General features: G+C 34.2%; 2 protein-coding genes and 2 long non-coding RNA genes across 4 annotated transcripts; 2 read left to right on the top strand and 2 right to left on the bottom strand.

Moving 5' to 3' along the window:
- Window positions 1-114: 114 nt before the first annotated feature.
- Window positions 115-1,255, top strand: LOC140178261 (uncharacterized). Its single transcript, XR_011870647.1, has 3 exons — window positions 115-405; window positions 627-713; window positions 1,042-1,255. It is a non-coding gene; the product is annotated as an uncharacterized lncRNA (long non-coding RNA).
- Window positions 1,256-2,612: 1,357 nt separating this feature from the next.
- On the bottom strand, window positions 2,613-5,024 carry LOC112741596 (probable NADH dehydrogenase [ubiquinone] 1 alpha subcomplex subunit 12). Its single transcript, XM_025790610.2, has 5 exons — window positions 4,791-5,024; window positions 4,609-4,635; window positions 3,631-3,722; window positions 3,035-3,144; window positions 2,613-2,954 (listed from the first exon to the last, which is right to left on the bottom strand). The coding sequence occupies exons 1-5, from the start codon at window positions 4,880-4,882 to the stop codon at window positions 2,796-2,798; spliced, it is 480 nt and encodes a 159-aa protein (XP_025646395.1). The 5' UTR covers window positions 4,883-5,024; the 3' UTR covers window positions 2,613-2,795.
- An 8,482-nt stretch (window positions 5,025-13,506) lies between these two features.
- LOC112742262 (uncharacterized) lies at window positions 13,507-16,956 on the top strand. The gene is made up of 4 exons (XM_072215578.1): window positions 13,507-15,757; window positions 15,872-16,210; window positions 16,513-16,790; window positions 16,843-16,956. The coding sequence occupies exons 1-4, from the start codon at window positions 13,507-13,509 to the stop codon at window positions 16,954-16,956; spliced, it is 2,982 nt and encodes a 993-aa protein (XP_072071679.1).
- Window positions 16,957-19,679: 2,723 nt separating this feature from the next.
- On the bottom strand, window positions 19,680-22,197 carry LOC112741595 (uncharacterized). Its single transcript, XR_003171523.3, has 4 exons — window positions 21,910-22,197; window positions 20,742-21,105; window positions 20,389-20,623; window positions 19,680-20,313 (listed from the first exon to the last, which is right to left on the bottom strand). It is a non-coding gene; the product is annotated as an uncharacterized lncRNA (long non-coding RNA).
- Window positions 22,198-22,987: the final 790 nt, after the last annotated feature.

Here is a 22,987-nt window from a genome sequence, read left to right as displayed (position 1 = left end):
GACTAGAAAATCAGTAAATTGGTCACTTGGCCGGTTTGATTGGTCATTCTGACTGGATAAGGAACACAACTGGTAAAGATCGGGTTAAAGTGTCCGATTTTGATAAAAATCAGAATGGCAGTTTTATGTAACCGGCTGGTTTGAAGCTCTTTTTCTTTTCTTTTCCAAAACGACGTCGTTTTGAGTTTGAAAAAGAAAACACTCGAATTAGTTGAATACTCCTTTTTCCTAACGCTAATCCCTTCAAGAAAACCTCACCTTACATCACCTCACCGCCGGCCTGTCGTCTTCTTCGTCTCCGGTGCGCCTCCGACGACGTTTCAACCTCATCTCACCGTCGCGTTTTGAGTCGCAAGCCGTCCTCTTCGTTGCGTCCTCGCCGTCCTCTCTCGGACTGTCGGACAGGTTGGTGGTCTTTTCATTGCTCATTCTTCACTTCTCTGCGTTCTGCATTATCTCTGATTTTTTAGTTATTCTGTTTATGATATATTTGTTAATTCTTGATTATGAAATTCTGTTTATTTGTGTTATATTTATGTTATATTTTTAGTTACTTCATTGTCTTGTTTCCCAGATATTTGTTTATGGTAATATTTTAAGTATTTCTGAATCTTCTGCCATTGCAGTTTGTGTTTGTTTCGTTGGCTGGGTGGGGCGCATTCATCTATGGGACTTGCAAGTTCTTCACTAGAGGAAAGGGCAACAAAGAAGAGGTACATAAATTTACCTTCATTGGAAGTCCGAATTCAGTTTTGTGACTGCTTCTTACACTCTGAATTTGCGGAAGATGTTCAGGAAGATATATCATTACTGAATTGTAATTGGCATGGTTTCTAAGTTTGGGTTCTCTTTCTTCAATTCATGAAATTACCAACCTAGTTCATGAGGTTCCGAATTTCAGTTAGATATGCTAAATGTGACTGGCATGATTAGGCTAAATGCATATTTTACTATTCATATATCATTCACAAATTTTATTTTCGAATTTTCTGTGCATCATATCAATTTGCTTAGGACTCATCTTGTCATGTCTTGCTGCAGAAAGTTGGAGAAGCACCAAACAAGGCTTGAGGTTGTTACTCCATAGAAGCGATATATCAGTTGCTTAATAAGTTGCCCTACTTAGATTTAGTTATAGGTATTGTGTTATTTACTTTGTGATGAAACATGCCAGTTTTGGGCATTTGTGGTGGCTTGTACATGTACATGACACATAAAAATGGTTTGGGAATATATAATAACACCTTTTAGAGAATTATTTGTCGTTATAGTATTTCTATTACCATGCAAATTATCATCAAAGGTTTTAGCATTTTGTAGATTAGAAGCTTGGCTGCTGGATTTGAATTTTAACTTTGATTAAACTCTTTCATAACATGATATTCGTCAACCATATTGTATGCACTTTGGTACATAATGATACATATGAGACGAATTCTTGCAAGTTAAAATTGATCTACCTTTGATATTATTTGTGATACACCACTAAACATATGCATTAACACTAGAATATGGTAAATAAACTTATTTTATTATAATGAAAAAAAAAATTATTTTTATATTTTTTATTTACTTAGAACTAATTTTACCAATTTAACTAATAATTTATCAGTTAAACCAATAAATTAATAAACCAATAATCTGATCAGTTTAATTAGCGATTTAGTTCTTACCACCATGCTTCTAATCTTCTTCACGTGGGGTCAGGTTTTTAATGTATATATATACTGGATTATTCTAGTATTCTTATATTACAGTAAACATAATGATTATAATATTCTAAAAAGTTATTAAAATATAAAAAATATTTAATTTTAATACTATTACATAGCTACTGTAATCACTATAAAGATAGACATACTAAAATTCACCACATATATAAATGTGTTCTGCCAAAAATGAAAATGAGCATCGTAACCTCAAATGAATATTTTTATTTTCAAAGAGGGAACTATGTAATCATAAACCGTAATACATTGAAAACTATTTTTAAGGCAAAAGACGTGGGTTTCATACGTACATGTAGGGTGACAACATGTACCCTACCCGCGGATACCCAATCCGACCCCACCCGGTCGGGTAGGGTTGTCAATCCGTCCGCAGCAGGTAGAGTAGGGTGCGGGTAGAGTTCTCGTGCGGGTCGGGTAGGGTGCGAGTTGAACCTCAACCCTACCCGACTAACCCGTACTATATGTTATATATATAAAAATATGTTTTAAGTGAATGTTGAACTAAAGACCTCTTATTAAATGCAAAAAATTCTTAGTCATTAAAAGAAGATCATTAATTGATAATTTAATAAACTTTTTTACATAAAAGTCAATTTTATTTTAAATTATCATCAAGTTATATAATAATATTATTTCTTTTTTTGTAACCCGCGGGTAGGGTCGGGTATCCGCGGGTTAAGAACGGGTAGGGTTACGGTTGAGATATTTTCAACCCACGAGTAGGGTTAGGGTTGGCTCCAAACCCTACCCATTGCCACCCCTACGTACATGCATATAGCTTTAAGTAGTATAAGATGTGATTGCGATTTCTCAATAGAAAGTATAGGGTGTAATAGACGCCAACAAAAAACACACTAATCCCAGAAAACGTATTCACGCAGATAAATGGAAATTTGTGACTCTGTAAGGAAACATTTGAATTACAAAGTGAGTTTGTCGAACAGAATAGCTAATAATTCATTTTATTCAACGGGAAAAAGCACCCCCCTCAATGCGAATGCAAATCATTTATCCAGAATGTCAAAACCAACATTCAGGAAAATTTTCAACACAGATGGACTGTAATTATGGTTCAAGCTTGGATTGCCATGGTTGGTACCTTGTCCAGTTTCTCTGTCCTGGATTAAGTGCATGTCCCTTGGAATGATAGATATACTGTTCACCCTCTCCTGATAAATTTTCTTTGTGTTCAACACCATACCTTCTCGGTTTCAGCAAAAGAAGCTGCAACAAAGCCCACATTATTATCTTGGAGCTGCGAATTTGCAGACCAGATGACACTACCTAGGGATAACTGAACTTACCTCATCTCCTGTATGATCAGTAATGAAGTGGAGCCAACCATGCCATTCAGGTGGAACTTGTGAAGCATTATATCTACTCTTTTCTGCATATTCAACCCACCTGTGTCTTCCTGCCAGATTTCAAGGAACCGAACAGCATGTATGAGCACACCTCATATTGAAATTCAAGGCTAACTATCTGGCAGATTTCCAGACATGAGTGAGGAGAAAAGAAAGGAGAGGGGTGGGGATGCATATTAGTTCTTAAGGTTTGAACCATTTGTTTAGCACACAACCCACTTTAACTCTTGCCGAACTGTAACGTGTAATTGTTGTATGGGCCATCAAAGGACAGTAGAACAGAACTGTCATTTTCCGGGCAGTATTAAGAAAGCCATAGCATTTTCACCATATCCTTTTCTTGTTCACTATGTCATAGTCAGGTTGCTATGTGTAGCAACCATAATGTTTATGTTACTGTTGTTACCTAAGAACAAGGTCATTCCTACCTATATGCACTTTAAGGGTTTATTTTCACTGCTTTCAGCCATGTGTAATTCTTAAACCCTTATACATATGCACACTTGAGAGACAGACAGCAGGGAGCTGAAACTAACCATATTGTGTGTTTTCAAGTTTCTCATAATACTTGTTACCGAATTTGTCAACACCAACAAGCGTTGCACCAATATTATGGATCTTGGTTTGCCTACATAAATTCAGACAAAATTAGATTGACAGGCAAAAAAATACTGGCATACAGGGATGGACCTGGTTTGATATTTCTAATAACCAAATAAAAACCACACCAAACCACTATGAATGGTTTGAAAACCAAAATTGAACCACATTGACATAAGGCAAACCGGTTTCAACATAAAAACCAGTTTACACCAGTTTATGAAATTTTGGTTTCCAACTGGTTTCAATCCCATCATCATCTCTAGCTACTGTAAACAAGTAGAATTTTTTTTCTTTCTTGACGTGCATTCTTAGTTTAAGATACACTTGAGGCAGTAACATTGATGATAATATTTACTTGTAATGCAGATGAACCCTTTCTTTTAGTAACTAAAATAATCACTCTGATAAATGAAAGTAATAAAAACAACACAAGAATTGACTTGCAAAAAAAAAGAGCCTGTCACTAGGGCAAAATAATAAGAGAAAAGAAATCTTGGAAATTCAGGGAATTTGGAGAGGAACTAGAAATGAGTATCGGTGTAAAACCAGAATCTGTTGTGTGCATGTCTTTGTAGTTTGAACATTGAAGCTTGTAAGCTTAAAAGAAACACTTCTCACTCTCACATTCCCTTAGATAATCACAATCACACACTTCATGATACAATTCAACAGATTGATTAATAAACAACCTAATGATGATGGAGCTGAAATACAGTGTGAATATTGGAGGAGCCTTCTTCAATTGCATCTAAACGAATCTCTACAAAAACTATCTTTTCTTGAATAATATGTAAGCAGCAGCAAGAAAAGCCTATAGACTAAAACAATTCATAGCTATCCAATTAAGACTAAGTTTTTCTGGATTCGAAAAGATGATAAAGCAAAAGATCAAAGCAGAGTAATTGACTTACAAGAGATTTCCGTCCGGAAGGCACCTCCTGAAATGTGAAATGTGAAATGAGAACAGAGAAGTAGTGAGTTGAAGATTGTGAGAAGAATTGAAAGAACAACAAAAAACCCTAAAATAAAAGGCAACAAAATCCATGGAAGCGAAGAATTTGTGGAAGGAAATAAAAAGGAAAAGGGAACAAACAGGTAGCCTTCATCTTTGAGCTGTCTGAGGAAGGCGCCGAAACCTTTCTCTCTGATCGATTTGAGAATGTTCTTCGCCACCGATGATGCCATCTTCCTCTTTCTCTTTCACTATCGCTATTCTCTTCGCATAATCACATCATCATGTTTTTTTTTAGTAAGCCATCATGGTGTTATGTTATTTCCAAACAAAAGTCATGAATTGCGTAAAAGAAAAAAAAACATCTACCAGCAAATTAAAAATTAATCATCAAATTATTTATTTTTCTAAGTCTTCAGAATAATTAATTTTATAATAAATTAATAATTAAATTTATTAATTATTATAATAATATAATAACTTTTTTTTTTATAAAATATCAGATACGAATTTATGGGTAGTAATTGATATTTTGTATAACATAGTTGTTTGTTCTATTCGTTTATTTGCGAATGTTAATAATTAAATTTTTTTTTGTCAATGAATAATAGCTCAAATGGCATAATCTCCCTATACTCAATTAAGAGGTTGCGGGTTCGAGTCTCATATCTTTGGTAAAAAAAAAGTCTAGTTAAATTAAATAATAAGATTTTGAATAATATTAATTATAATTGATTTTTATTATGTTAGATTAATTTAGTTAACAAAAAATTTTGAATTTGAATTCTCTAAATTTTATATTTTTATTTTAGAGGGTAAAGTGATATTTCTCAATTCTCACCATTGAATGTTTTTTCTCTCATATTTTCTCTTAATCCCACTTATAAAATAAATGATGATAGATCATACTTTACTCTCTAAAGTAAAATTTAAAATTTAGAGAATCTAAATCCAAAAAATTTAGCGTATAATATTATTCAAATTGTTTTTGGTTGACATGTTAATAGTTTTTTGGGCTCTGAACCTGGCCCAGGTGGGTTCTTCTTTTGATATAGAGTAAAGTATCGTTTTTGTCCCCAACGTTTGGGATAAGTCTCAAAGTTGTCTCTAACTTTTGAATCGTCCTATTTAATTCCCTAACATTTTAAAATTGACTCAATGTTGTCTTGCTGTTAGAAATCTGTTAACGGAATTGACGGCAGGACAAAATTGAGACGATTTTGAAACGTTAGAGACTTAAATAGGACGAAAATGTTGGGGACAAAAACGATTAGAAATAAATTTTAATTTTATCCTTCACTAATATCAATCTTTTACGGTACATAGTTATTCAATTATTTTTTAATCACATTTAAGTAAATTATACTTAATTACATTACTTTGATTCTAAATAAAATTATTTTTTTATATAATTTTACTCTTAAATATTTTTAGTCATCATAAAATATTTGTAAAATGTCTAGAATCACATTTCTTTATTGTATATGTATCATTTTTTTCTCACAAGTTTATGTATTAGTCATTCTACAAACATTTTAGGATGAGTATAACATTTGTAAGAGTAAAATTATAAAAAAATAAATTTCTTTAGAATAAAATTAATGTGATTAAGTGTAATTTATTTAGATGTGATTAAAAAATAATTGAATAACTATGTACCGTAAAAAATTGATATTATTGAAGGATAAAATTAAAATTTATTTCTATGTATCGTTTTTGTCCACAACGTGTTCGTCCTATTTAAGTCCCTAACGTTTCAAAATCGTCTCAATTTTATTCCGCCATCAATTCCGTTAACAGATTCCTAACGGCAGGACAACATTGAGTAGGGGTGTTCGCGGTGCGGTTTGGTTCGATTTTAAAGAAAAAAGTCATCTGATCCGAACGCTTAATTTATGTGCGGTGCGGTTTGGATCGGTTTGGATCCGCGGTTTTTTAAATACAATATAATAACTTAATTTATAAAGTTATATAACCTGTCCAACAATCCATCATAATAATAAAACACAATCCAACGTAATAATAAAATAAAAATTCCATAAAACATTATAAACCAACATGTCCAATTGTCCAACAATCCAACATATTCAACAAGTCTTGATAAAATAATAATTCTTCAGCATCAAAACAACTAAACAAGTCTCAACAACACAAAATTAAATAACATAGCAAAGTCTTAATAAAAACATAACATAAAAAACTTTAAACTGAAAGCTGAAGCACTGATCACTAATCAGATTCATCACCAGAGTCTTCTTCATCTATTAGTTGAAGAATTGGCTCAAGTTCTACAATAAAATATAATAAAATAAATATTAGTAAGTTAAACATATTATCAAATAGTAAATTTAATCACTATGTGAAGATAAAATAAAACATAATATTAAAGAACATTACCTTTCTCAAGTTTTTCAAATTCTTCAAAAGACTCCTCAAGGTCAATTGGCAATGAATTGGCTCGAAACTAATTTTGTGCACAAATCAAAGCTTCAACAGTTTTTGGAGTAAGAGAGCTCCTATATTTGATTAAGCACTCTACCTCCAGTGCTAAAGGCGGATTCAGAAGCAACCGTTGACACCGGCATAGCTAGAATATCCCTCGCAATTTGACTTAGAACAGGATATTTGTAATTGTTAGAGCTCACTTTTCACCAAGTTAAAATATCAAAACTACTTGGATCAACTGGTTTCTCCAAGGACTCCATGAGATATAAATCCACTTCATTTGTGTTGACACTCTCATTTGCTTGTACATCATTTTCAAATGCTGCCACAAAGCGAACATCATCAAAGGCACTATCATCCATATCCACATCTTGGCTGTTGTGTAGATTGGTGTGCTTGATCACTATTGAGAGCAACCCTATAGCTGTTAAATAAGTCATTGAATACTTCATTCACCTTACCACATAAGAAATCAGCATCCTCCTTCTCAAACAACCTTTGAAAACTCCACTCAACAAACTTAATCTTGTATCTAGGGTCAAGTACCACAGCAACAAAAATCATCATATTCATGTTCCTCAAGTTACGCCAATATTTATCATGCTTAGCCTTCATTTTTGTAGCCATACCCTTAAGTAATATGTCATTACTATCAGCCCAAGTCTTCAAAGAACTAAGAATTGAACAAAAGTGATGAAAATATGAAGAAGAAGTCACAAATGTAGAACCCGAGACTTTTTTGGTTACATCGAAAAAAATCTTCAAAAAGTTCACAAAACATCTTGCATTATCCCAATCTTCATTCTTTGGAATGCCCCCTTGCATCATTACAAACTCAGCATCCCTCTCACTTAATCTCTTGAAGGCCTTTTGAAATTTTAAAGCACTATCAAGCATTATGTAAGTGGAATTCCACCTAGTGGGGACATCTAATTGCACACAAGAGCAGTCTTGGATCCTAGCCTCTTTAATACAACTTTTAAACCTATCCATACAACTAGGAGAAGCACGGACATATCTAACAGCATTTCTAATTTTACTAATTAAGAATGCATATCTTTCAAACCATCATTCACCACCAAGTTCAAGATATGAGCACAACACCTAACATGCAAATGTTCACCTTTTAAAGGATGTGAATTCCAATCTTCCATTCTACCTTTCAAGTAACAAATGGCAACATCATTTGAACTAGCATTATCAACTGTGATGCTAAAGACTTTACTTATTCCCTAATTTAAAAGATATTTTTCTATCTTCCTACCAATTGTTTCACCTTTATGATTCTTGATGAGACAAAAGTTAAAAATTCTCTTTTGCAACTTCCAATCTTGATCAATAAAATGTGCAGCGAGGCAAAGATAGTTTAGATTTTGTACAGAAGTCCAACAATCAGTGGTCAAATACACACTTTGATTTGAGTTTATAAAGACACTCTTCAACTTATGTTTTTCATTCATGAACAAGTTCCAACAATCCCTAGCAACTGAAATTCTGCCCGGAATATGGAGTTTTGGCTGTAAAACACTCATGAAATAATGAAATCTCTTCCCTTCGATAAATTTAAAAGGCAACTCATCTATGATTATCATTCTAGCAAGAGCTTGTCTACATAAATCAGGATCAAATGATACAGTAGTCAAACAATTACCCAGCCCATTTCCTTCTTCTTTTTTAAGTTGCTGCATAACAAGTGTTTTTTGTGTGGGATCAAGTGAATCTTTTGAAAATTTTCTACACTGACTCAACAAGTGACTTTTAAGATTGTTAGTACCATTTTTATGCGAATCAGCCACATAAGATGCTCCACACCACTTACATATAGCCCTAGGTTTGGGACCACTATCATCTTTTTTAAAATGCTTCCAAGTCCAAGATCTAGGTCTAACAGGTTTTTTAGTGTTACCTGTGTCTTGTTCCTCAGACTGGCTAGGATTAGGTGACTCATTAGCAACATTTGCTTTGCCTCTCCTCCTCTTAGATCTAGTTCCTTCATTGTTCTGATCACTGTGTGACGGCAGTGGCGGCAGCGATGGTGGCTGTGTCTGCGTCTGAGTTTGTGGCTGCGATTGCTGCTGTGGAGGCGGCATTGACTCTGACTGTCCTAAAGATCTGACTGATTGAAAAGTGGATGGAGTAGCACTGGTAAATCCTGGCTCGCTACTTTGAACATCCTGTGATAACAAAGAATAATTAATCAGTTTATGTTATTTTAATATTTTTCTCAATTAATTAACATATTGAGTTGTTACCAACATACACATTACACAATAAAAAAATTACCTCAGGATATGAAGCTGACATTGTTGACCTTCGAATTGAAAGCTAAAAACAACCGAACAAATATAAAATCTGCAGAAGATAAAAAAATAGAATTTAATTTCAATCAACAAGAACAAAATACTTAATTTAATACAAAGTTTAACCAATTTTAATAATAAGAATAATAGTACAACAAGAACAAAATAAAATTAAAACACAGTCTAATAAGTAAAAATTAAAACAAGTAAAAATTAAAGCAAGTAAAAATATACCTTGAACAGTTTGACACAGTTTAATACAGATTAACAAGTAAAAATTAAAATTACACAAAATCTTAAAACAACAGAACAAAACAAAACAAACAAAAGTAAGTAAAATATACCTTGAAGGCTTGAACATTTTAACACAGCTTATGAGTTTAACACAGATTAACAAGTAAAAATTAAAATTAAACAAAATCTTAAAACAACATAACAAAACAAAACAAACAAAAGCAAGAAAAAATATACCTTGAAGGCTTGAACAGTTTAACACAGATTAACAAGTAAAAATTAAAATTAAATAAAATCTTAAAACAATAGAACAAAACAAAATAAACAAAAGCAAGTAAAAATATACCTTAAAGAAGAGGCGGCAGTGGCGTCACCGAGAAGAGGAGGCGGCAGCGGCATCACAGAGAAGAGGAGACAACGAAGGGCATCATTCAGAAGAGGAACGGCGGACGGCGTTTGCGTGTGTCAGTGAGAGTGACTGAGAGTGAGTGATGCTGTGATGGTAAGAGTGAGTGATGCTGTGATGGTGAGAGTGAAGAACGAATACTAGAAGAGTGAGAGCGGGCAGAGGAGTTTCTTTCTTTAGATTAGAGTTTCAAACATTTGGGGAAGTGGCGCTAGTGTATTGTGCTACGGTAAGGGACTAAGGTATTATTATTATTATTATTATTATTATTATTATTATTATTATTATTATTATTATTATTATTATTATTATTTCGGTTCGGTTCGGTTTTGCATAGTGGAGCCGCAAACCGAACCGAACCGCAATAAAACCGATCCAAAATCCAAAAAATATCTAAAATAGAGCGATTTAATTCGGTTTTTGATTTGGATCGGTCCGATTTTGCGATTTTTTGGACCGGTTTGGATCTGAACACCTTTAATATTGAGTCAATTTTGAAATGTTAGGGACAACTTTGAGACTTATCCCAAATATTAGAGACAAAAATAATACTTTACTCTTTGACATAATATTAGAGAGTGATAACTAATTTGAATAAGTCTAATAATTAGTTTATTAATTCATTTAAATAAGTGTTAGGATTCAAATTCTATTATATATATAATAATAATAATAATAATAATAATAATAATAATAATAATTTACTAGTTAATAATAAATTTTTTAAAATACTATTTATATACTAAAATTAATTACTAAAATTTGCCATCATATACATATATATACACGTATTATATAACTTATTTTTAATATATATTTTATATTAATATCTGATTTTAATAATTAATTTTAATATTCACATAACATGATTGTAAATTAATTACTAAAATTAGTCATCATATATATACATATATACACCTATTATAGATACCAAAAAAAAAATACACATATTATTTAACTTATTTTTAATATATATTTTATATTTTAATATATATTTTATATTAATAACTGATTTTAATAATTAATTTTAATATACAAGTAAGTAGATTGTAAAATTTTAGGTAAAATTTAAATTTATAATAATAAATCCTTAATTTATCGAACTAAGATACTATGTAAAGAAAAAAGTATTGGAGAGTGATAATACACAAGTATTACAAGACCTACAAAGTATACACATCCAATAAGTATTATGGCCTTGCTATATCCAATTGAAAGGCTTATTTGAAAAGTTTTAAATCTTGTCATTTATCCCATGTTAAGAGCGGAGAAATTAATGAAATTAAAATCATTCAAGTTTGTATGAATTAATGAAATTTTCAAGTTTCTAAGATTATTTTTGTTTTATGAATTAATAAAATTTTTAAATTTATATTTATCATTTATTAATCATTAAAATTTAATATGAGTTATGGAGTTAACAAAATCAACTATCAATCAACCATTTCATATAGGAATTTACAATAGGCTTATGTCTATATTTATAATCAAATTTCATAAACGATGTTATTAAATTAGATTTAAATTAATATATAATTGATTAATATTTATAATCAAATTTTATAAATAATATAATAAAACCAAAATTATATTTATAGTTAAAATACGGAAAAGTATAAAAATATAGTAATAGTTAATTTTTTTTTACATTTATTATAATTTTATTATATAAATTCGTTTTAGAAGAGAAAAAAATCCTAGCAGAGAAAGAGTACGTACTCCGTACTCAGAGAGAATGAGAGAAGGAGAGAGCGGGAGAGAGCGTTTGAGGGTGAAACACGGTGAAGAAGATGGCCATGCCATCGAAAGAGATAAGGGGGAGAGTGTGGGGGGTTTGCATCAGGTGTGAAGGAGGGATCAAGTAAGGGCGACCTTAGTTCTAGGGTGACTTCCAAGATTTCGTTCCGTGACAAAGTTATTGGTTCTACGGTAGCCACAGGGATAAATCGGGCTGAAGCTCTAGATGAGGATTCCATGGCAGTGGTCACTGGAAAACAAGGAGATCCTATGCCTCCAAGAGTTTGCTTCTCCGAAGAGGCTAGGAACATCTTTTCTGAACCATACAAGGAAGCAATTGTGATTAAGGTTCTTGGAAAAAACCTTAGTTACACGGCCATGTTTCACAAATTGAAAGGGGTATGGAGGATCACCGGTGGATATGAAATCTTGGATGTGGGTTTTGGGTACTTCCTCGTTAAATTTGATCGCATGGACGATCGAGAGAAGGTTTTACTAGGGGGCCATGGATGATCTTCGGTCACTATATTGCGGTCAAGCCATGGACACCGGATTTTAAACCTTGTGAGGACACTTTCGGGGAGACTATGGTTTGGATTCGAATCTCTGGTTTGAGCATATGGTACTATCAGGATAAAGCCATGATGAGAATCGCTTCTGCTGTGGGAAGACCAGTCAAGGTGGATCTGGCTACTAAGTTGGCGGAAAGGGGAAAATTTGCTCGGGCTTGCGTGCAAATTAATCTTGGTTTGCCGGTGGTCCGGAGTGTGATTGTCGATGAGTTTGAATATAAGGTGGAGTATGAATGCTTACACCTTATTTGTGACAAGTGCAATTGTTTCGGGCATCCAGCAACTGACTGCAGAATGACCCCAATAGATTCGGAAAGGGTGGATCGAAAGGAAACATCAGTGACCGAGACGGCGGCCCGGGTGGTGCAGCCACAGGAAGCTTCAAAAGAGAAAATTTTTGAATTTGGATGCAATCCCAAAGAGTCAGTGATAGTTGCAGAAATTGGGGAGGAATTAGATGATACGTTGCATGGGAAGGAAGTGGGGTCCCAACATTTGGAAAATGAGGCTGGCTGGACCAAAGTCAGCGGTAAAAGGAGAGAAAAATTGAGTCAATCAAACAAAGCCCAACAAACATCTAAAGATAAAATGCCGGTGCGCTCAAATCAGAAATTAGACCAGAACCGTGACTTTGGGCTACGTATGAGAGGAGCCGAATCAGGGGTGAAGACCGGGTCGGTTAGCGGATCTAAGGCACGCATGGCATCTTCCAAACAGCAAGGGGTGAAGGGCAAATCTGTCTCCGTTGCGGTGCCGACTTTCACTGCCATTATCAAAAACGGACACAAGAGGTTGCGCCCTTCTTCTTTGCAGAATTCGCCGTCGACTCCGGACTGCCTTGGCGACACCAGCAAGCAGCAAATCGGCAAATTGGAAGGGTTGTCAGTGGAGGGACACAGACAAACCGGGCAACAACCGGACAAGGACAAGCAAGGCTCAGGGGGATATGATGGTGGATCTTCATCATCTCGTTAGGGACTTCAGCTGAGGTTGGTCCTTTTTACAATACAAATTGTTTTATGGATTATTTAGATTTAAGCTTTCTATTTTGGAATATTAGAGGTGCCTCTAATAAATTGGCCCGGGTTCATAGTAAGGAGTTAGCGAATAAATTTCATCCTACTTTTTTCATTCTGTTTGAAACCCATATTGCTTTCGAGAGGATGAAATCTTTTTGGAATAATCTAGGTTACCAGGGTGTTGGTATTGTCGAGGCTAATGGTCATAGTGGGGGTATCTGGGTTCTATGTTCTAATTCAAATATTTCTGTGAGAGTATTGGATGTAGTTGATCAATGTATCAGTTTTGAAATCACTATGGGCAATACATCTAGTTACTGCAGTGCGGTGTATGCTAATCCGCATATACATCGGCGTAAAGAACTGTGGGGTGACTTGACAAAGATTGCTAATATGATCCACGGACCTTGGATTGTGTTAGGGGAGTTTAATGATGTTTTGTTGCAGAGTGAAGTTAGAGGGGGGCAATTTAGACTTGCCAGAGCAGAACAATTTGCGGAAACATTGGAGGATTGTGGGCTGTTTGATATGGGGGCTATTGGGAGAAGATTCACTTGGTACAGGAAGGTGAAAGGTGGGGTGCAGGTGGCCAAGAAGCTTGATAGAGCAGTCATCAACCAGGACTGGCGACTAATGTTTCCGGAGGCTTATACTGAGGTACTGGCGCGCCTTCACTCTGATCATTGCCCATTATTCACTAGGTGCAAGATGGCAAAGAGGGCTACCAAGGGCCATCGTCCGTTCAGATTCCAGGCTGCGTGGATGACTCATCCTCTTTTTAGGAATGTTGTTGATACAGCTTGGAATAGAGGAGCTCCGGATGTAGTCAAATGTTTGTTGGAGGTTCAAAAAGATGCAACTAGCTTCAATAAAAAGGTTTTTGGCAATATTTTTGTTAAGAAAAGGGAGTTGGAGAGGCTTTTGAATGACGTTCAGATTACTCTGGAAAGTCGAGAGGATCAACAGCTTAGGATCAAAGAGCAAGTTTTGCATCAGGAACTGAATGCTGTCCTTCTTCAAGAAGAGTTGTTGTGGTATCAAAAATCTAGAGAACAATGGGTGAGATGTGGAGACAGAAATACAAAATTTTTTCATCTGCAGACAGTTATCAGGAGAAAGAGGAACAAAATTCATGGGTTATTTTTGGAGGATGGGTCTTGGGCCACGGAGACTACGACTCTAGAAATGGCGGCAAATTCTTTCTTTCAAAAGCTCTTTTCTACAAGGGAGGATATTGACCTGGACGCCATGGGGCCTTTTTCTTGCCCGTCTCTTAGTATTGAGGCTTGTCAAAAGTTAGTGGAACCGGTGACGTCTGAAGAGGTTAAAAGAGCTGTGATGACCATGAGTTCATTTAAAGCCCCAGGGCCAGATGGATTCCAAGCAATTTTCTACAAAGAGTTCTGGGACTCTCTGAGCAACGATGTGTGTAGACTGGTCAAGCGAGCCTTTGAGGGTGAGCCACTGAATGCGGCTATTTTCGATACTCTCATTGTTCTAATTCCTAAAGTGGAAGTTCCCTCTTCCTTACGGGAGTTTCGGCCTATTAGTTTATGTAATGTAATTTATAAAATTGTCACAAAGGTTCTAGTTAACAGGTTCAGACCTTTCCTGTCGGAGATCATTGGTCCTTTGCAAGGAGGGTTCATTCCAGGAAGAGGAACCACAGAGAATATTATCATTGCTCAAGAGATTATGCACTTCATGAGGAACACCAAGTCTCGAAAAGGGACCATGGCATTCAAGATTGATTTGGAAAAAGCTTATGACAGGGTAGACTGGCGTTTTCTGGAAGCTACTTTGGTCCGGTTTGGGTTTCCAAAGGCTACCATTAATCTTATATTGAATTGTGTGACTTCCTCTTCGTTGGCAGTTTTATGGAATGGGAACAGGCTCCAAAATTTCAATCCGAAGAGAGGGTTGAGGCAAGGAGATCCTATGTCTTCTTATCTATTTGTACTATGTATGGAAATGCTTGCCTGCTTTATCTCTCATAGAGTTTCCCAAGGTTTGTGGAACCCAGTTGCGGTTTCTAGGAATGGACCACGACTCTCTCATTTGATGTTTGCAGATGATCTTTTGCTTTTCTGTAAGGCATCAAAAGCTCAAGTAATAGAGGTCATGCATTGTTTGGACTTGTTTTCTAGAGCGTCAGGTTTAAAGGTAAATCTTCATAAGTCAAAGGCCCAGTGTTCCAAGAGGGTGTCGGAGAGGAGAAAAGAGGTTCTCTCAGGGGTCTCTAACATCCGGTTCTGCAATGATTTGGGTAAATACCTGGGAATTAACATCGGTCATGCCAGAGCTTCCAGGAAGACGGCTCAGGAGATTATTGAAAAAATTTCGAGAAAGCTCTCCAGTTGGAAAGGACGCCTACTGAATAAGGCAGGGAGGCTTTGTCTTGTTAAATCGGTTATGGCCTCTATCCCAGTTTATGAAATGCAAATTTCTCTTCTCCCGAAGTATGCATGTAATAAAATTGATTCCTTGATGAGACAATTCTTGTGGAAAGGCCAAGCGACTGGAAAAGGGCTGCCTCTGGTCAGGTGGGAGGTCGCCATAACTCCTAAAAAGGCAGGAGGATTGGGTATTAGGGATACTTCTTGTGCTAACATGGCGCTTCTGGGAAAGTTGGTATGGGATTGTCTAAATAATAGTGAGAAGTTATGGGTGCAGGTTCTGAAGCATAAATATCTCAGGAATCAATCTGGTATGAACGGAAACAGTAGAAATTCTTCATCGGCTACCTGGAAGAACATTGTTAGTGCCTATGAGCATCTCAAGGAAGGGCTTCATTGGAATATTGGAGATGTCCACAAATTAGTTTGGTATGATGAGTGGACTCCTTTTGGTAAGCTTTGCAACCTTGTTCCTTATGTACATATTTCTGAATCAGATTTCATGGTGGCTGACTTGTGGAAAGGGGTGTCTTGGGAGGTTGATAGTCTTACCACGCCTATTCCGCATGAGATTAAGCAGTTTATTTGTGGTCTGAGATATCCTAGTTTGACTGAGTTGGAGCCACAGTGGGAGTGGTGGCCTGCAGCAACAAAAAAGTATAGTGCAAGGGAGGGTTACAGATGGTTATTAAAGAAACATTAAATTGGAATGCCAACAGTAATTGGAACTGGTTGTGGAACACAAACATTCCAGAGAAGTTCAAATTTACTATGTGGCTTAGCTTACATGATGCTCTACCAACTGAAACCTTTCGATTCAAGCGGCATTTAGCTTCTTCAGATATGTGTAAGAGATGTAATAAGGCGCAGGAGACTATAGAGCATTGCCTTAGAGACTGTGAACGATCAAAGGCAATCTGGTATATGTTGGATCCTAGTATCCTGGACTCGACAGCTGGTACTGCTCTTGAAGAGTGGTTTCGGAAGGCCTTGGCTAACAATGAGGCGTCCTTTGGTGCAGGGCTTTGGTGGGTATGGAGACATAGGTGCAATGACATATTCAACACTGACAATTCTTGGACAGACCATAAGGTTGTTGCCTTGGCCAGAATTACCGCCAAGGACTTACAGGTTTACAGGAATCGAAGCAATGCCTTTAGGTCTCTCCGAAATTGCTTGTGTTGGGAACCACCGGTAGGCAATAGTTTTAAAGTTAATTGTGACGCAAGCTTGTATATGGATTCAAATTTAGCGGGATTTGGGTGTATTATTAGAGATTCTAAGGGAGATTGGATCTCGGGCTGCTCTGGAAGCATTCCCCCTTGGTCTATAATCAGATGTGAATTATTTGCTGCTTGGAGGGGGCTGGTTTTAGCTTGGGATTGCGGTTTGAGGGATATTATATGTGAAACAGATTGCCTTGACATTCTACCCATCATGCATGAGCTTACAAGTGGGTATCCATGTGAAGTAACAGATTTGGTTCACAAGATTCAGGAGCTTTTATCTCGTCCTTGGCTTGTTCACGTTGAATGGGTGTCCCGAGAAGCAAATAGAGCTGCGGATTGGATGGCTAAATATGGTGCCAAGAGTAACTCTAATCATGTTATTTGGTCTGAGCCTGGTGTTAATCTCCAACGACTCATCCGCTCGGATTTAGAATAGTTTTTGCTTTGTTTCTTTCCTTGTTTAGTCACCAAAAAAATTATAATTTTATTATGCTGCTATAAATAATAACCGTGAAATATTTAATTATTTTGATAGTTAGTTATTGGTGTAGTACCAAAGTATAGGATTAAATTTTTTTTATTTAGGAGAATAAAATGTGATTTTATATCATATATTTTATAAATAAAGATAAAAAAAACAAAAAAAATAAAAATTATATTTTATATTCTCAACTAAAAAAAATTTGAGAAGATCCATTTTCTTAGAGCATCACGTCTTTTAGACTTTCGATGTAATAGTAGTATTAATTCGGCAATCCAAACTTGTTTTTTTATTTAAATACATACGTAAAAATGATTTATTCTCTAAATGCGCATGGTTTAAAATTATGCTCAAAATAGGCAGACCCATTTCATCCTTGCCAACCACAAGATGGATTCTAACTCCATTTCACAAGAAGCACCCGACCTGCTACGTGTCAGAGAAGAACTCAAGCCCGCCTTCCACGAAATAGAGCATATCACAGGAAATATTCACGAAATGGCCAAGCCGTCCCTAACACCAACGAATTGGTGGACATCAGCTGAGCCAACAACGAAATGCTCTTATATATTATGTTTCTATAATAAGCGAGTTTAATTATTTTTAGAAGGCACTTCAATGTATAAAAGAGAAAAAAATTATTTGCTAGTATTTTAGCCATTCATCAGTTAAAGCAGTAATAAAAAGTCATCTTAATTTTTGTTATATTTTTTAAGTAATATAAAATTTTTGTAATTATAGTCATCTTAATTTCTGTAATTATAGTCATCTTAATTTTTAGTGTTTGTTACTATAAAATAATAGGACAATTTACGTAAATAAAATGTTTGGATTCCAATTTTATGCAAATACCACTTTTAAAATATGAATACGCAAATTATTTTTTTCATATGAAAAATATTGTTGACTCTTTTTTATTTTTAATAGTGCTCTAATTTTTTAAGTATTTTATTAATTTTGATGATATTTTTATTATTTTTTGTTAATATAAATTTTTTTATCCTTTACTACATTGTATTTATGTTGTGTATGAAATTTTTTTATTTAATTTTATTCATATGAATTTTATTTACTTTTTTTTGTATTTTTTTTATTTGATATATGTTGTTGGTTTTATGAAATTTTTATTATTTCTTATCTGTATGATTTTTTTTCTTTGATGTACTCTATAAAAAAAGATAAAATAAATAAAAAATTAATTATAAGTAACAATATAGTCATAAATAATGAAAATTTATAGTTCAAAATAATACTAAATTAAAGAGTACTGTCAGTGCTAGAAAAATTATAGAATATTTTTTTTATTTGAAATTATAAAATTGATAGTACTCGCTTTCATATTTTTATTTTTATTGTATTTATTTTATTTATATGATAAATATTTTTATATTATTTTTGTTATTGTTCTGATTTTGCATGCATATAAAAAAAATATTTAAATTGATATCTCTTTTAGTAATTTTTTATCTAAGAGTGATTTTGAGTAGTATAATTCAAAAAATATTTACTTTACTATAATCAATTTTGATATAAACATAAATCACGTTATATAGGTATCACAAAAAAAATCACGTTATATAGGCACTGCCTCCAGCAATTTACGCATAATTTTGTGTTGTACCTGATCAATGTAATTCGCGACTATCTATAGCGGATTATGTTCTTTTCGTAATTGTGATAAATATTTTTAATATATTTGATCAGTATATCTCTTATGTTTACCACCGATATATTATATGAATTTTGTTTTTGCCTAAATATAATACATGATAAAATTTAATAGTATTATTTAATTTATATAATCAACTCTATTTAATAGAATAAGATTTTGTTATTATTATTATTTATTAATGTAAAAAAAATTTATATAGATAAATAACCGTATTAAAATTTATTATTCCACTCGTAGCAAAAGATTTTTTAGTATAACGCTGCTGAAGTGAATTTCGAAATTAATTCCTTTGATCTAATTCAAACCGTAGCCTCAGAATTTCACACAATTTGTGGACAGCCAACAAAAACTTCTTTGGGTCCAGTTTGACATAGGGGATAAAATTGTGGTGAAAAGTTGATGAATTAGGATTAATAGAAACTCATCTTTGAATATTTTATTGCTATTTCCAATCCAATACCAAACCAATTCATGAAGTAAACTATTTAGTAAAGAAATAAAAAATAAAATAAAATATAGAGAAGTAAACTGTTAACCCATTTGAGATCATAATTTTGAAGATCAATTATAATAAATAGTACTTACACCAATTGCTCTTGCTTCATCATTGATATATGAGCTATCTTTTTTTTGTGCACTTTGATCCATAACTCTCTTCTACCGACTCTCCTTCCTTGTTGTTCTGACTATAACAACAAAGTTTATGCCATTACCGTATTCCATACAATCAAGAAGAATGTAGACATAGAGATAGTCCAAAGAGTGAACAAAAAAGTAAAGTACAAGTCCGAAGAGTGAATAAAAAAGTAAAGTACTTCTTCTTCCCTCTGTCGTGTGAAGCTTTTCGAACCGCCAGTATATAGTTGTTTTGATCTATTTATCGCGTTTTTTCTGCACTTCTCCTATTGGTCCATCAGAGATAAAGGACGATTAGAAACTAATTTAAAAAGACTCAATGCAATTGTGATTGTATTGTTGTGTACTAAGGAACCATCTCCAATACTTTCGAGCAATTTCCGGCGGACGATTCTCAATATTTTGTTCAGTCGTTGATGTTGGCTCGTAATAAGCATTATACAACCTCAGCCTTGTATCCTTCCAGGACTTCCCCATACTTTTCAAAATATTTTTCTTGATAGTTCCTTCACTATCTTCATCAAAGTGAAAAATTTGCTGCATAGATAATACAATTTATTAATAATTGTAACAAATAAGCAAATTTAATTCAACACGGATATAAACTTTTACCTTGACACATTCGTTATAAACCTTGTTTTTAGTGGTAATATTACGCCAACTTTTCTCATAGATAAAAATTTTTCCATAATCAGATCCTGGCAGACCAAGAACGCCACTCAACAGTCCAGCTTTGTCTCCAATTGCCTGCTTTTCGTTGTTGAACTTGAGCATGATCCTTTTACCATTAGGCCGTTCCATAGCCTCCTCACACTTAATTTTGCCGGCTTGATTGTGCCATCGAAATCTATAAGTCAAATATAATTCCTTATATGTGTCTCCATTATGGACAGAATGCATGAAGACTAATAAATAACATAGAGTCTAGCATAAATTGATCAAAGAAAAATTATTAAATATGTTACCGATGATCTTAACCGTCTAAAACTCTGTAGTCTTGCATCCTTTGCGATTCTGAGCTCCAAAAGCAACAAAGACGTCTTCTTGATCAAGAGAATCTACCTCATTTGCATTAGCGTCCAAGTTTATGTGGCCTGGCTTCGAGTTCTAAATGCTATTTGTGCTCGTCTGTGGAGTAGGCCTTGGTTCATTGCGCGGTAGATGGAACGGACGTGAGGTTGTAGGGACACTATCACCGCTGACGGAGGGAATTTGAGAGTCATTGTGGTGAAAAGCCGAAGCCGGAAGTGGAGCCGTTTGAGGTTGTTGACATCCTGGTCCTATTTTTGATTTTTTCATATAACGACCTTTCCTAGCCATCTTAAATTCCTAATAACAGGATGCAGAAAAAAAAAACCAATCACATTATCTCCAACAACACATAATATTGGTAAGTTATGTTTATACAAATTAACCAAAAAAATACAATTATACAATGCAAGGAGTTAACCAGCACAACACATAGTTATAAGCATGTATACTCTTTATGTTATTTTTAAAAGAAACTAAACAGAAACAATAGGAAAAAGCTAAGAAGCCTAACAACCCAAATATGCATATAACTGTGTATAAATTGGTTCATAATTAGACTATTTTTTAGTATCTTCGAGAGTTCATTTTTCTAGTTAATTATTAGTTGTCATGCATTTTCTTCATGGTAGGCAGTGGACACCTCAATTTTTTTTCTCGCTATTCTTAATCATCCGCACAATTGATTTGGGTTTTAAATTCTACTTAAGATTATTTTAAAAAAAAAATGATAGAAGGACAAGAAATCACAAATTGACCAAATATACAAATCAAAGAAATAGATAGGCGAGGTTGCTTTTGGTTATAGAGGAGATGATTAATTAGAGTATGATTTCATCAAAATTATCTATGTATGTTGGTGAAGTTAATGGAGTAGAATTTCATCAAAAACGAGACTTGATTAATTGAAAGGTTCATAATAGCATTGGTTATCATAATAGGAATTTGATCAACTGTCTCAACTCTCTAAATATTACCAATTTTGATCAAAAGATAGAGGAGCATAGTACAAAGATCGATACATGCACAAAGTTCATTGACTGTAAGAACACCTACCATAATCACATTTTAACATCACAAATTGAAAGAAATATTAGTGCATACCGAAGAAGAGGGACGAGCCAGAAGTAGGCCGGAACCGACGATGACCACGCGGGTAGAGACGGCGACGCGATAGGCACCTTCTAGAGACCGAGACGGCGACGGGAGATGAGCAGTCCTCGTCGACAACAGCAAAGACAGGCGAGAGTGCAAGAGGTGAGAGCTTCTCTGGGTGAAGGGTTGGTTCACTGGATTTATGACTGAGTTAAGGATGTGGTGGAGGACCGTGTATAAGAATTGGGGAAGAAAAATTCGGGCACGCTGAGGCTTATTTTAAAATAGGAATAGCAAAATATATATATATATATATATATATATATATATAAAAGGCTGATGTTATTAAGTGTGTTAGTGTTTTAGTGTTAATAATAATAATAATAATAATAATAATAATAATAATAATAATTACTGAGATAATATAAGACACCGTACTAAAAAGTTATAACACCAATGGTTTAGGTTGCTATACCATTTATTTGATTTTAGCTTTGATTCTTATTAAATAAGATTATTTTTAATTTTTCTTTTGGTTTCGCTATTTTATTTTAACCTTTTATAAGCATCTTTTGTCATATTTTATTTCATTTTACTTCAACTTTAACAATTAAATTTAGTCCCCTTCAGCTTTTGATCCTTTTAAAATTAGCAATTTATGATTTTAGTTTCTGAACAGATATTCAGACCATCCCTAAAATTGGTCTCTACCATCATCTTCAATAATAGTTAAAAACTATAACCTACTAATTTTACATGACCAAAAACTCATTTAATCCTTTTCGATTTCTTGCCATGACTACTTGCTACATGCTTATAATCTTGTACAGTAATGATAATAGTAGCTATTTTCTTTTTCTTATGATGATTAGCTGGTCCTAAGAAAATACATGAGTATATGAATGTGCCAGGATTCACAAAACAGCATGTTTCAAGCTATTTACAGGTTTGCTCTGTTCTATAGTGCAACACTCTTCCTAAGTTTGTTTTTAATATGCAGTATGTTTTTGGAACATGATTTATGCATATTCAATAAGTGTTGGTGCATTAAAATTTCCATGGGAAGGATAGCATGACTACTCAGAGA

The sequence above is a fragment of the Arachis hypogaea genome, chromosome 14, assembly GCF_003086295.3.
Source record: "Arachis hypogaea cultivar Tifrunner chromosome 14, arahy.Tifrunner.gnm2.J5K5, whole genome shotgun sequence".
NCBI lineage: Eukaryota > Viridiplantae > Streptophyta > Magnoliopsida > Fabales > Fabaceae > Arachis > Arachis hypogaea.
This window is presented reverse-complemented; position numbering and strand designations above follow the sequence as displayed.